This window comes from Rhamphochromis sp. 'chilingali', assembly GCF_963969265.1.
Source record: "Rhamphochromis sp. 'chilingali' genome assembly, chromosome: 5".
NCBI classification, from domain to species: Eukaryota; Metazoa; Chordata; class Actinopteri; order Cichliformes; family Cichlidae; genus Rhamphochromis; species Rhamphochromis sp. 'chilingali'.
In genome coordinates, this window is record NC_137932.1 from 21,465,679 (window position 1) to 21,479,148 (window position 13,470).

General features: G+C 40.2%; 1 protein-coding gene across 1 annotated transcript in view; it reads right to left on the reverse strand.

Annotated features, from left to right (window-relative positions):
- The window catches only part of msraa (methionine sulfoxide reductase Aa), a 63,658-nt gene that overhangs the window by 29,806 nt on the left and 20,382 nt on the right, over positions 1 to 13,470 (reverse strand). The window contains exons 2-3 of the mRNA XM_080882284.1: positions 11,119 to 11,187; positions 9,174 to 9,293 (exon numbers count right to left, since the gene is read on the reverse strand). Coding sequence (XP_080738410.1) covers positions 9,174 to 9,293; positions 11,119 to 11,187 — 189 coding nt within the window. The remainder of the gene's footprint in view (positions 1 to 9,173; positions 9,294 to 11,118; positions 11,188 to 13,470) is intronic.

A 13,470-nucleotide genomic window follows, 5' to 3' on the forward strand; every position in this document is an offset into this window, starting at 1 on the left:
GTTTCCGAGGATAGTAGGCGGGTCCAGGTACGTACGTTCTTTTAGAGCAGAGCTACAGATTAAAAATGCCCAAGGCGAAGCGGTCAAAAGTCTGACTGTACTTCACAGCAAAATATGCAAACTCAGCAGCAACAAGTGCTTTAAGCTGATACTGTGATACTGTCAAAGGAGGTAACACCTCAAATCCGATGAAACACCTGGCGACGCATAGTGGGGTTTTTTTGGGTTTTTTTAAAAGCTGAGAAATGCACCGTATTTGATAGCTTGCTGTGAGACCTCACACCGAGCACATCTACTGCGGGTGTGGTGCCTGTTATCGGACCCGGAGTTAGCAACATCCCCCAAAAACCCGAAGAGGAGAGTCCTGGCCCCTAGCCCTGCCAGTGTAGCAGAAATGATGATGGATGATGATGCAGCAGCAGCCGTTCTTCTCTGCGTGAGTAGCTTAATGCTGTTCGTGTGTAATTTACGTTGAGTAGGCTCACCACGTTATTACATTAATGCATGTAAGGTGAACTACCAAACACCGTAGTAGTTACATGCGGCTGTCCTCTTGTTTGATGGCAGATACTCCCTTCACCCTGGCCAAAAAGGCTAAAATGACCAAAGAAAAAGTGGAAAACAGTTAAACATGAGAGGTTTTTGGACAAAGTTTGTGTTTTTTCCATTGTTTAAGCACTGCTTCCAGCCAAGAGTGATACCATATATGCCCCATAGCTGCAGAAAAGGCTAACATTTAGAGCTGGGCGATAGAACGATAACGATATCTATCGCGATATAACTTTTACTCGATAGAGAAATTAAGCTATCGCGATAGACCTCGTCGCTCTTGTCCTCAAAAAAAAAAAAAAAAAAAAAAAAAAAAAAGGTCGGCCGATCCAAATTAAGTAGCGCAGAGCCGAACCAATCACAGCCGCAGCTTCACGTCGCGTGACTTGTTACGTACAGCACAAGTGCCAAGCCGCACGTGTGTTTGTTTGGGAAGCAGCCAGCGGGTAATGGAGGAAATGAGTGTACCGACTAGAAAAATCAACCGAGCGTGACCGAAGAGAAAACAGATGATGGTTCCAATGCCGGAGAGATTGTCGAACGGAAGAGCCATAGAAGTTCCGTAGTGTGAAGGTATTTCGGCTATTTCAAGTCTGACAAAAAACAGAGTAGCGTGCACTGTAAATTGTGCCGAAAGCAAGTCTGGAAATACAATAAACTGGTGCATGCGTCACACTGTGCACCACGTTATTGTTTCGGTGAAATGAATTTCTACAATACTGTTACTGTTAATTCTACTCTCTGCAGTGTTTAAATGCTTACATATACACACAGTTACTGTCCCTCCACACATACGACTCGGTTCTGCTTCTATGCCGCAGCTTTGTTTACTTTTTCCCACCGAGGCTTCTAGACTTCTGATTGGCCAACATTTCTGCACGGTTAGGAATCTAGCGCCGCCTGCTGCTTTGGCATGTTCATAGCAGCGTTTTCCTTCATTTCTGCCTTTACGTGTGGACGGGATTATTTTTTAAAACGAAAACGGAAAATCTCCGTTTTCAAAAATACCCGTGTACGTGTGGACGTAGCCTCGGTCTCTGCAGGGCTCTCAAAATTTCAAAATCCCTGGTAGCCCTTCGGGCAGGGACTCTTCAGTTTTTGGTAGCCCAAAATAAATGTAAGTAGCCCGAATAAAAAAAGAGAGCAATTTTTTGATTGATGTTTTGTTTCCTGTTTTGTTTCCTTTACAATATTATACATTAAAGTATAATATTGTAAAGGAAACAAAACATTAATCAAAAAAATGTTGAAAAACAAATTACAACATTGTATAAAAATTACAATCATCAACTCAAATACTTGGTTCTAATTGAACAGAAATTTCTATGAACTTGTAAGAACTGTAGGACATGAATCAGTCTGTGTCAGATCCTGACTTTGAAATTTCCGCTGAAGTCACGGGTAAGAGACAAGTGGAACCAAGATCGAGGCCATTTGCTTTTTGAAGTTTGCAAAGACTGCTAAATTTTGCCAGTGGTAGTTCACTCTTTGCAACATAGTACGCTGTTCTAAACAGATTTTTCAGGTTTATTTTTAGTATGTTATTTGCAGTTGGTGTTTGTTCTGGGAAAGATATTGCAGACTGAGCAATAATGCATTTCTTGCATTTCTCATGGGTTCTAATGGGGGCCTTTCTTAAAATGACTGGTCCCAGTAACAAAGGCGCTTGTCGACTCAGAAATCGAGAGAAAACCAACAACACACCCGGCAGAACATTATGTTATTTACACGGGTGCACATAAGTGGTCCGCATGTGCGCATTCCCTGTCAAAATAAACGACGCGCACCAGATAAGAAGTTGCAACGCGCGTTTGCGTCCATATAAAAAGCACTGTTTTTGTCCGCTAGAGTGGGATTTTCACGGCACATTCCGCACCACATCTCTGTGCGTTCATCATTTGTTTGAAGCCAGCTCACCTCCTGCAACCACTTTTCTGAGAATACGCGCTTCTTTTGTGGTTCGGACTCCTTCTGACATTTCTTTGGAGGTGGAGGAACACCAAAGTAATTGCTTAAAGGAGCTTCTTCGACATCTTTAAGAGTTCTAAACAAATGTCTGTCCTCCTCCAGAAAATCTTATGTATGCAAACACGCGTTGCAACTTCATATCTTGTGCGCGTTTTTTATTTTGACAGCGAATGCGCACCTGCGGACCACTTATGTGCAGCCCTGGTTATTTAGCTCGTCATATTGCAGCCACAGAAATTCTTTTGTCCATGAAACCATAAAGCTGCACTTTCTTTTTGCCTTATAGTCTGATTTGTCATAACTTTTCCGTTTTGTGGTAAGCTTTTCTTTGGCTGTCACTTCTTCACCCTGACCTGTCTTATTTGGCTCAGCAGAACTAAAATATATATCCTGCTGCTTTTACATACACACACATAACGGTCAGCGATTCTCTGCTCAATCAACCTCTCATATGTTTAAGCTTGCTGCGGGAGATTTCACTTGTCATGTTTGCATAGTAAGCTAACGATTGATAAGACGATGTCAGAGGAATTGGTGCACAAATTATCATCACTCACAGATCAGTACTGTCGCTCTCTATACACAGTTCGCGCGATTGCAAAGTGAAAGCAAAAAACAAGCGCAAATTCAAACGCGATTTCAATATGTCACATATTGACAGTGGCTCACCGATGCCAATGACATAATTACCCAGCTACATTTCTGAAAGAATGCAAAAGCATTGGCATATATTTTTCCTTCCTACAATAGCCCGACGGGCAGGGCAGAGATAGATTTTGGTAGCCCGACTGGAAAAATCGCTAGCCCCGGGACGTCGGGCTAGCGATTTTGCGAGCCCTGCTCTGACTGGAAGCGCTAATTCGTCATTCGGCTTTTGTCAGACTAAAGTAACTGTTAAAACTGTTTGAAAAGCTAAGCTATACAACAAGGAGAGATTGAGAATTTCCTTTTAGTTCTCAGTTTATTTGATATTGACAAAAGTTAGTCAGTTTTGTCTGTTCTTCTGTAAAACAAACTAAGATTTATTTTTAGAATTAATATTTTGTTTCTAAGTGGAATTGACAATTTAGTCTGTTTCGTTTGTTCTATTTTGAAACTTAAACGCTTTAGCGGCTGTCTTTTGTGTAGTTTGCAATATTTGCCTTTATTTATCTGAAAAAGTCTCATGTTCCTTAAGTACATCTACCCTGTTGAACTTATTATGGGAAATAAATATTTAAAAACAAGCTGCTGATTATTTCACATTTTACTTGTGAGCAACGGCACATTTAAATCTTACAAATATAGTTATTTGGCTTATATCGTGATAAATATCGTTATCGCCTGAAATGAAAAAAACATATCGTGATATGAAAAAATCTCATATCGCCCAGCTCTACTAACATTGTTATCTTTTTACAAAAAAACAGCTAAACATGAGAGGTTTTTGGACCAATTTTGTGTTCTCCATTCTTTAAGCACCGGTTTGAGCACCGTTTGAGCACCGGCACCCTTTCAAAAGTACCGATTTGGCACCGGTATCGGATAAAACCTAAACGATACCCATCCCTACTGATAACCCCCAAGATAAAGAAGACACTATTTTGGCTGCTCTCTCATTCGCAAGGGGTTGATATTCCTCAGTAGCTGCTTTATTCAGGTGATGAATGCTGAGCTTGTATGATGTCAGCCGTCAGAGTTCAATGGTTAAACCCTTCTCATCGAAATTTCTGCACAGAATGCAGAAACACTCTCACAAGATGATTCACGTTTTTTCGCCTACTGCTCCCTAGCAGCAACTTCTTTAAAGGCTTTAAAAGCCAGAAAAGTCCAGAAACCAATGATGATGTTGCAGTGGATGGCTATATCCATCCCTTACACATATATAATGATGTTGCTCTTATTCGGGACCGCTACATCGATCACTACGGCCGTCTTCTTCTTTTTGTCTACCACCACTATGTCCTGTTGGTTAGCCACCACCATTTTGTCCGTCTGTATCTGGAAGTCCCACAGGATCTTAGCTCCACCACCCTTGGGGGCGTCTCCCATTTTGACCTCGGGACTTACAGGCCATATTCAGCACAGATGTTTCTGTATACTATGCCGGACACTTGGTTATGGCGTTCCATGTATGCCTTGCCTGCTAGCATCTTGCACCCTGCTGTTATGTGCTGGATTGTCTCAGGGACATCTTTACACAGTCTTCACCTGGGGTGCATGGTGTCTGGTGTGATAGACCCCAGCCTTTATGGATCTTGTGCTCAGAGCTTGTTCCTGTGCTGCCATGATTAGTGCCTCTGTGCTGTCTAATATTACATTACGATATATATATACACAGGGCTCTAGAGTGCGACCAATTTGGTCGCAAATGCGACCAAATTTTTCAGTGGTGCGACTAAAAAAAATTTTTTGGTTGCACCTGTGCGACCAACTGTTCGGGTAGCAAAAAAAAAAAAAATCTGCAACCTTCCCTGTGGTCAACAACAGACACACATTTTGCCCCTATCGTGGACTAAACCAATCAGAGATAGTCAGGGGCGGGACCTCTCTGATTGGCCGTGGTCCAGTTGAAAGTGCAGGTGGAAGTGGGAGGTGAGTAGCTTGAATAAAGCGATATCAATTCATTAAATCCTGAATCGACTTTTAAATATAACTGTGTTTTGCCAGAAACGCCAGATTCTCAGATTAAAGCTCACAAAACCATTTCAACAACAACCAAACAGCAAATGAGAGCAGGTACACTGATTCCACACAAAGACGTAAACACAGAGCGGACCGACGCATCAGAATCAGCTTTGTCTTTCTCGGCTTTCTCACCCGACGGCCCGTAGACGGACACGCTGTCGGAGCTTAGCGATTCTGATGCGTCCGGTCTGCGCTGTGATTACGTCTTTTTGCGCTGATTCTGAGCTGCAGGTTTTGTCTCTCTCCAACCAAAATTCACCGAGCCAGCAGCAAAAGAAGCAGCAAACTGCGCTTCACATTTGATCAATGCGTCATGAATTTTGCTGTTTTGCTTCCACGACTATTAAAATCACATTCATGCACAGCTAGCTCTCTCTCTCTATACTTCAAGAACAGCTTCCGTCTCCAATCTCTGTTTTCTGTATTATTCATTCGCTTATTACCCAACAGTCTACCGTTGTTCACAGCGCTGTGGCTGCTGTCTTTTTCTTTTCTTTTTTCACTTAAATGACCTCGGACAAGAAAGCCTATTTTTTCTGTTATTCAATACTGAAGAAATGGATGGATTATAGAAATCAGTGATGATACCCAGCCCTAGTGAGCAGCCTAGGCACGACAGACGTGGATGTAGCTGTAATAGGAAAAGAACTATTGCTAACTTTTCTGTTAAGTTAAGGCCTGATCCTTCTGAAATTCATAGCCAGTGCTCTGACATGGTGTCATCAATCTTTGAATGCTGAAAAAGCACAGTGTATCCAGAAAAACACATTATATTATATAAATTATTATAAAATTTGTGTACGCCTAACTTTTGTGAGCCATGCCGGTCAGATCCTTTCCAGATGGAATTGCATGGCGGATCAAAATCTGACAGTGTTTTTCAGCATTCATAATTTCATCAACTTTGCCAAGATCCCCAACACCACTGGCTGAAGTACAGCCTCAAACCATGACAGACCCTCCACCATGTTTTACAGATGGCTGCAGACACTCTGTTGTACCTCTCTCCTGACCTCCTCCACACAAACTGACAACGATTTGAACCACAAACTTCAAATTTGGATTCCTCACTCCATCAGACCTATTGGCACTGATTTTCAGTCCAGTGTAGCTTGGCATACCTCAGCCTTTTCTTCCTGTTTCCTTTCCTTAGGAAAAGCTTCTTGACAGCCACTGTTCCACTGAGGCCATTTCCGACGAGGCTTCAGTGAACAGCACCTGGATCAACTAAAGTTTCAGCTGCAACTCTCTCGACTCTCAGATACTGTTCATCTGCTGAGGATAAGTTTTTAACACCTGCCACATCATCTTTTGTCCTCCACTTATCCAGTTTCCTCGATTTTTTTTTTAATGACGCACTGCACAACATGGTGAATAGCTCTTTGGGAATCACCTTGTTGGTCATAAAATAGTATTTCATGTCTGTTTCATTGGTTCAACTAAACAAAATGTAAACAAAGTATGTACTTTTGCAACAGGCTGCAGGTAACAGTGTGTAAATATACCATTTAAGTTTGGATATTTGTAAAGTTGTTATGTGCTGACACATCACAACACTGGTGCCTTTTTTACTACTAGAATGAAAGAAATGGGGGTGGATGAAGATTTTTGCCCAGTACTATATAAGAAAAGCCTGGAGGAGGAGCTAAATGATTCACTTTAACAACTGATTAAATTCCTTTTTAAATACCATAATTTTAATTATCGCGGTGTCTTTATAATATTCCGGGTTTATGTACAATTAAAAAATTAAATCCATCCATTCCTGATTAACTGCGACAAATAAGCTGCAGGCACAAGCACTCATCTTCACGGCAGTTTTTACAGCTTCAAACGGTAAAAATAAACACACATTCCTTTGACCGTGTATGAAGATGGCTTCAAACTCAAATAATGACGAGCACACAGTGGAGTGAGAGAGTCAGAAACAAAGACAGCAAGTGAGAAAAATAATGAAGTGTGTGGGAGTGTTTTTACATCTATACTAACTCAGGTGCTCTATCTTAAAAAAAAAGAGAAAAATATGCTAATATAATCATCACATTTTGAACCTACGCAGATCTGACTGTAAATATTTAACCAACAATGAATATTCAGATCAATCTTTTTTTTCCCCCTCCGGTTGTGTGTGTCTCTTGAAGATGTGAAGGTGTGAGGAGCACTTCATTTAGCCAAGTGCCCTCTTTTAATAGTCTGCCAAGATACCGTGCTAATTAAAACACACATCCAGCAGTTCAAACCAGGTTCGCGGTAGGTGTTTTTGTTTCAGAAACAGTGAGAGCAGTTAGTTAATGCCAGTTTAGGACTGTCACTGCGCTGCATTTGAATATGAAAGGTGAATTTTAATAAAAACTCACAAGATGTGCCTCTGCTTGAAAGTGTATCATCAAAAGTATTCAGCATACAGATAAGATATCACTCTATAACATGAATAAATGTAAAATAGCTGTCAGTCTGCTTACAATTAAAGAAGGACATAAATGAGCTGAAACGTGAAGCCAAATGTCTCAAAAGTATCCCAGAGTTTTTTTTAACTAGGACTCCAAGTCCAGAAACACAAACACACCTCTGGGTTTAGCCTCTGCTGACAGATAAATCATGCTACCAAACTGTATACTCATGCATGTCAGAGGTATCAATGTGCTGTTTTCCCTTTGACCTGCCGATCAGTCTCTGATATTTTTCATATGATTAAATTAGCCCTCCCCAGAAATGTAGCATGGTCACGATGCAGACTGCAGCTGTGAATGGTTACTGATGTGCACAACCCCTCTGTAGAACATAATGTGATCCATTATGGGATGTTATTCTATCTAGATTCCACATAATGCTAATGTAATTTGCCAGTGTAATCTGCCATCGCCTTGTTTTCATACCTCTGCTATTCTGTGCATGAACTCCGTCTCTTGTCTGCACTGCAATAATTAAAGTATTCATTTTGTTCCATCTCAAAAATGATCTTCTCCGTTTCACTCCTAGTTTTCTGAAGTAAGAGAATCAAGTCAGCAGCATGGAAACCCCGCTACCAATTTGTGTTTTGGAGGTGTAATTACAGAGCCATGCCCTGTCTTAGATAAAATGAAATAAACTGCAATTCAGCTTCGCTCGGATTTTATTTGTGCAAAAGAAATCTGTGTCCAGTAACCTGGAGAATTTTGTCTCAAGACTTGTTTGAAGGCGATAGAGGGTCCAGTAGGCGCTGCAGAAGGAAATGTAAAAGCTATTAAATGCTAGTCATTTTATTATAGACATAAATTGAATTTCCCATTAAAGAAAAGTTAGAAATTATAGTTCAGTCAGAACCCCTGTAGTTAGAAGTTGCCTGTTATTTCCTTCTGCAGTCATTTTTATATTTGTCGTCATTGACTTCATTCTGGGATCTTCCAATGCATTTACGAAAAAATTGCCTAAACTTACACCATCAAATCTCCAGTCGGGCCTCCTTTTTGCTGCTATGTTTATAATCACTATAAATAAAAGGGTACTTTCTATTCAAATGCTGCTCTCACATTTTTTTTTCCAGAAACTCAAAAGCCAACTGCTCTCTTTCATTTTTGTGTCTTTAACACGCTGCATACACAGACAGCATGAAAAACACCAACTTATGCACCATATCGATGCGACTGTTTGACAGAATAAAACCAAGTTAAAAAGTAAAAGAGACAGATGGTGATGCAGATCTAATGATGGATTCACTCTCTACTGGCCGACTGAGAGGTCTGGACACACATCACACACACACACACACACACACACACACACACACACACACACACACACACACACACACACACACACACACACACACACACACACACAGCTCCTCCTCAGAGTGGTCAGGCATGAATAGCAGCCTTATCCATGCCCCAGTATAATAGGGCCTGTGGGAAATGATTCACTCTTCTGTTTATGTGTGTCTTGTTTTCCACAATTTATTGAGTCACAGTAGAAAACACATGATTATGTGTGTGTTGGTAAGCAGAGGGTACCTGTGCAAACTTCCTTGTAGGTGGGGTTAGATGTGTAACCCCCAGAATAGCCCACTTGGGTAGAATAAACTCCTTTTTGCCTCCAAAACTTCCTCTCTGCACCCCAGAAGCAGCCCATACCTTCGAGGGGAAAAAATAAATAAATAAATAAAACAAATAAAACAAATAACAGCAGTCTTTAACAACCAATCCAATTTAACAAGACAGTAAAGACCAGGTCACACCATGCATCACATCTGTGGGAGTATTTACTGACTTGAGTCCCTCATTACCTTCTGTTGGCAGAGAAAACTCACAAAGATTCAGATGTTTGACTTTGATGTGAGCATTTACATGAAGAATAAAGGCAGACAAATACAGAAAATGAGATGCCGTTTGACTGGGAGTCGAGTTTGTACGGTGGATGGTAAATTACTTATTTTCTTCTTTCTACATTTGTTTCTTTTAATTGTTTTTTCATGTGTCATGTAATACGGTTGGAGATCCATTTAGTGTAGTCAATAGAAAATCATAAATCTCATGACGTGGATTTGATAGGAACTGTTTGCGTGCTTTAGACCAAACTGTGGATGATGAACACAAACAAAAAGAAATACAGAAATCAGAAATAAACTGCAGGTTACATGCATAACCCCGGTTCTCAGACTTTTATAGTAAACCCATATTTACAGAGTCTTATATCCACAGCTAAAAACTACAAACTTTATTTTACTTGCATAACTCCAGTTTTCAGATTAGCATGATACGACGTCTCACTATGGAAGAGACATCCACTGTGTAGAAATGGACAAAAGTGAGGGGTGAAAAACAGCTTTTTCTGAATGTGGAAAGAAAGACACATTCAAGTAACTTTGAATACGGCATGATTGTATGTGCCTTAGTATTTCAAAAATTGCAACTAGGATTTTACCCCACAACCATCTCCAGGGTTTACAGAGAATGAGCTGAAAATAGGAGAATACCTAGAAAATATCCGTCCAGTTCTCTAGATAAAAATATCTTCTTGATGCCAGAGATCAGAGGAGAATAGTCAGATTGCTTTGAGCTGATCGAAGGGAACGGTAAGTACAATAATCCAGTAGGATCTGGTGGAACCATCATCATGGATTTGTGGCCAACAAATCTACAGAAATTGTGTAACGTGTTCGTGTCAATATGGATCAAATGAGGAAAACTTCCAGCTCCTTGTTGAATCTGTGCAATGAAGCAAATCTGGTACTAGCAACATGAAACAGTATAATTTATATATGTATGCATGTGTTTTATTTTTATTTGCAATGCTAATTTTGTAGGCTAACCTTATATATGTTTTGTCTTATTCTGGAAGGTGAATTACACAAATTATAAGAGAAGAGAAGCAGAGTGTTTGCAGCTATAGGTCTAAAAACAACAGTGCAAGAAGAATAACTACAAAAATTGAATCTGGTGTTATATAGCTAACTTAAATTTCACAGATATATCCAGGAATGGTAAGGATGCAGCAACTAACCCCGTGATGAAATATATTCAGATTAAAAATGCAAAAATCTGGGCGTAACATACAAGCCTATGGCTGTGAGTTTTAAAAGCAAGCCTGGTTCATAACTGGAGTTTATTTTTCAGCATGTTTTCAATTAATTTTCAGCATTACATTGGGTGACTAGTCTAATATTACATGTAGAGAAGAAGTAGGTAGCTAATGCTTCATTTATGCTTAAGTTCATGTGAGTCAACGTGACCATCAATAGGAAGCCCTCCACTTTCTGTTTGTATGTGTACATGACTATATTTTCCCCTTTTTGTGGCTTGTGCATGTACAAGAAATACTGAAGTTAACAAGGCAGTAAAGACTGAAATTGAAATCACTGAAATTACAATTACAATAAGCTGCAATGCAGGTTTTAGGTCATATCAGCATTTAAGCTAAACTGCATCAATTTCCTTGTATGTGTTTGGAGACACTTACCAAACATGGCCATCTCTGTTCCCTCTGGAAAAGGTGGAACAGTCCTGTTTCCATTCACATCATGTTTTTCTGCAGGAGCAAGTGACAAAGAAAGAGAAGGTATGAGAATTAAAAGATAAGAACCAAACGGCTGAAAACCGGCTCTATTCTCTGCTTCAGTTATGTTGTTATCTGCAGTGTGGTCATTGTTTACAGACACTGAGAGGATTTATTCATTAGATTTGCACCACTGGTACATGTTTCCCAACATGTTAATGTCTTCCCGAATCCAGTATAGGAGCAAAGACCACTCTGCATATGCCAAATCAGACTTTATCTGTAAATGTAATTAATATTCATGCCAGTATCATTTTAAAATAGCTGTTAAACAGTTTTTATTGTAGCCAGCTATCATCGGGGAATTTCTTTCCAAACGTACAGCACAATTTCAATAAAAAACATGCTTTTAACAAGACTGCACCACCAAAATACACAAGATGTAGTACACACACACACACACACACACACACACACTGAGTGACCCACTTAGACAGTGGCGAACAGATCTACATAATTTCATAGCAGCTGCATTCACTCCAATCAGCACAGAGCCAGAGGTGCACAAGGACCCATTTGAGGCCACCCAGCCACCTGGCTGGGCTAACACACATTAGCATTAGCATGCTGGAGGCTGCATGTGTGTGTGTGTGTGTGTACAGATGGCTTGCTGTACAATGCTGTGGGGGAGGGAAATGGATTAAATTAAATGTGATGATGGAGGAGAATGAGAATAAACGGAACATCTGGATCCCCCCTTCTTACACCCTCCCCCGTTTTCACAAAAACACGCAAACATACATGCACACACACACACACACACACACACACACACACACACAGTCTTCACGCGTGATCACATAATTGACATGAGGGGCAGCATGCCTATAGACAAAAGCAGCCAGATGGACTGCCAACCAATCAGCAATGCGTGCGCACACACATCAGAAAATGATTTTTGATTATCAGTTTTTACATTTTGCACTTGGTGTTCTCAGATTTTTTTTTTTCTTTTCATTTTGTACAAACACAAAAAGACACACTTTATCACAATCTGAGCGAATGAGTCGTCCTTGTTTGTCTGATTACATGAGCAGCTTTTCATCCTGTGTCAGCCCAACAAAAATCTTCAGACACTTTCTCATCTTCCTCTGGATTCTATTCTCTTATATATGTTTTGTCTTATTCTTCTGGAGGAAGGTTTGGAGCTGCAGCCATCTCCTGCCCTGACTGGGAGTTTGGAAATGACTGCACCTCCTTGCCTTTACTCCCTTTACTATCCTACTGTTCGATTAGTATCCCATTGCACAATATCCCTGTTGTTCCTAATGTCCAACTGTGCACAAAATTTGCAATTGATACAAGCTGAAAAAGCTGCTGTGTGTACAGTGACATAATTATTTGTTCAAATGTTTAAATATGATGTAAAGTGAATGTATAATAAAGAATAAAGCGAATAAACTATTTTTTTGGATATTTTCTATGTATTTCACAAATCAAATCCAAATTGATCCGATTTAATTACCAACCTTAGAATATTGACAAAAAAAAGAATTTTCTAAATTTGAATGGTTGACTATAATATATATATAGTCAAGCAATCTTATAGATTTTCTTGCATATATCCACATTTCTATCCTCTGCTATAGCCACAAGCTGTGGGTAATGACTGCAAGCATCAGCCTGCAGATGCGAGTGGTGAAAATGAGCTTTCTCTGAAGGGTGCCTCGGCTCAGAAAGGGTGAGGCGCACAGTCAGTTGGGAAGGGCTCAGAGTAGAACTGCTACGGTAATTATTAGAGGTGGTTCAGGCTTCTGAATATGATGCCGCCTTGGTGAGGTGTTTCAGACATGAACAACTGGAAGGAGAGCCCAGGACACTCAGCTGACCTGGCACCGCCTCATTTTCCTCACAGAAGACCTGAAGGTGGTATCTGGGGAGAGGGAGGGCTGGGCATGTCTGCGTTGACTTCAACCTCCACCACCCCTAACCCAGATGAGGAGCAGAAAATGAATAAATGGATAGATGGATATCAGGATGGCTCAGAATGGCTCTTTGGGTGTGTCTACAAAATTATATTACACTACAGTGAAGGCAGCAAGACTGTATTATATTATCTTCACTAATATCTGTATATTTTTTGTCATTATTGGAAAAATAGATGATGATGATGGATGATGGATGCCTGACTTAATAAAAGCCCGATTATCAAAACTGCTTAAAAAATAATTTCCTTTGGGCTCTCACTAAAACCTTTTTGGAAGATGTGTAAATTCCCATTGTGAAGGAAAAACCCTAAATATACAGCATTTTGCC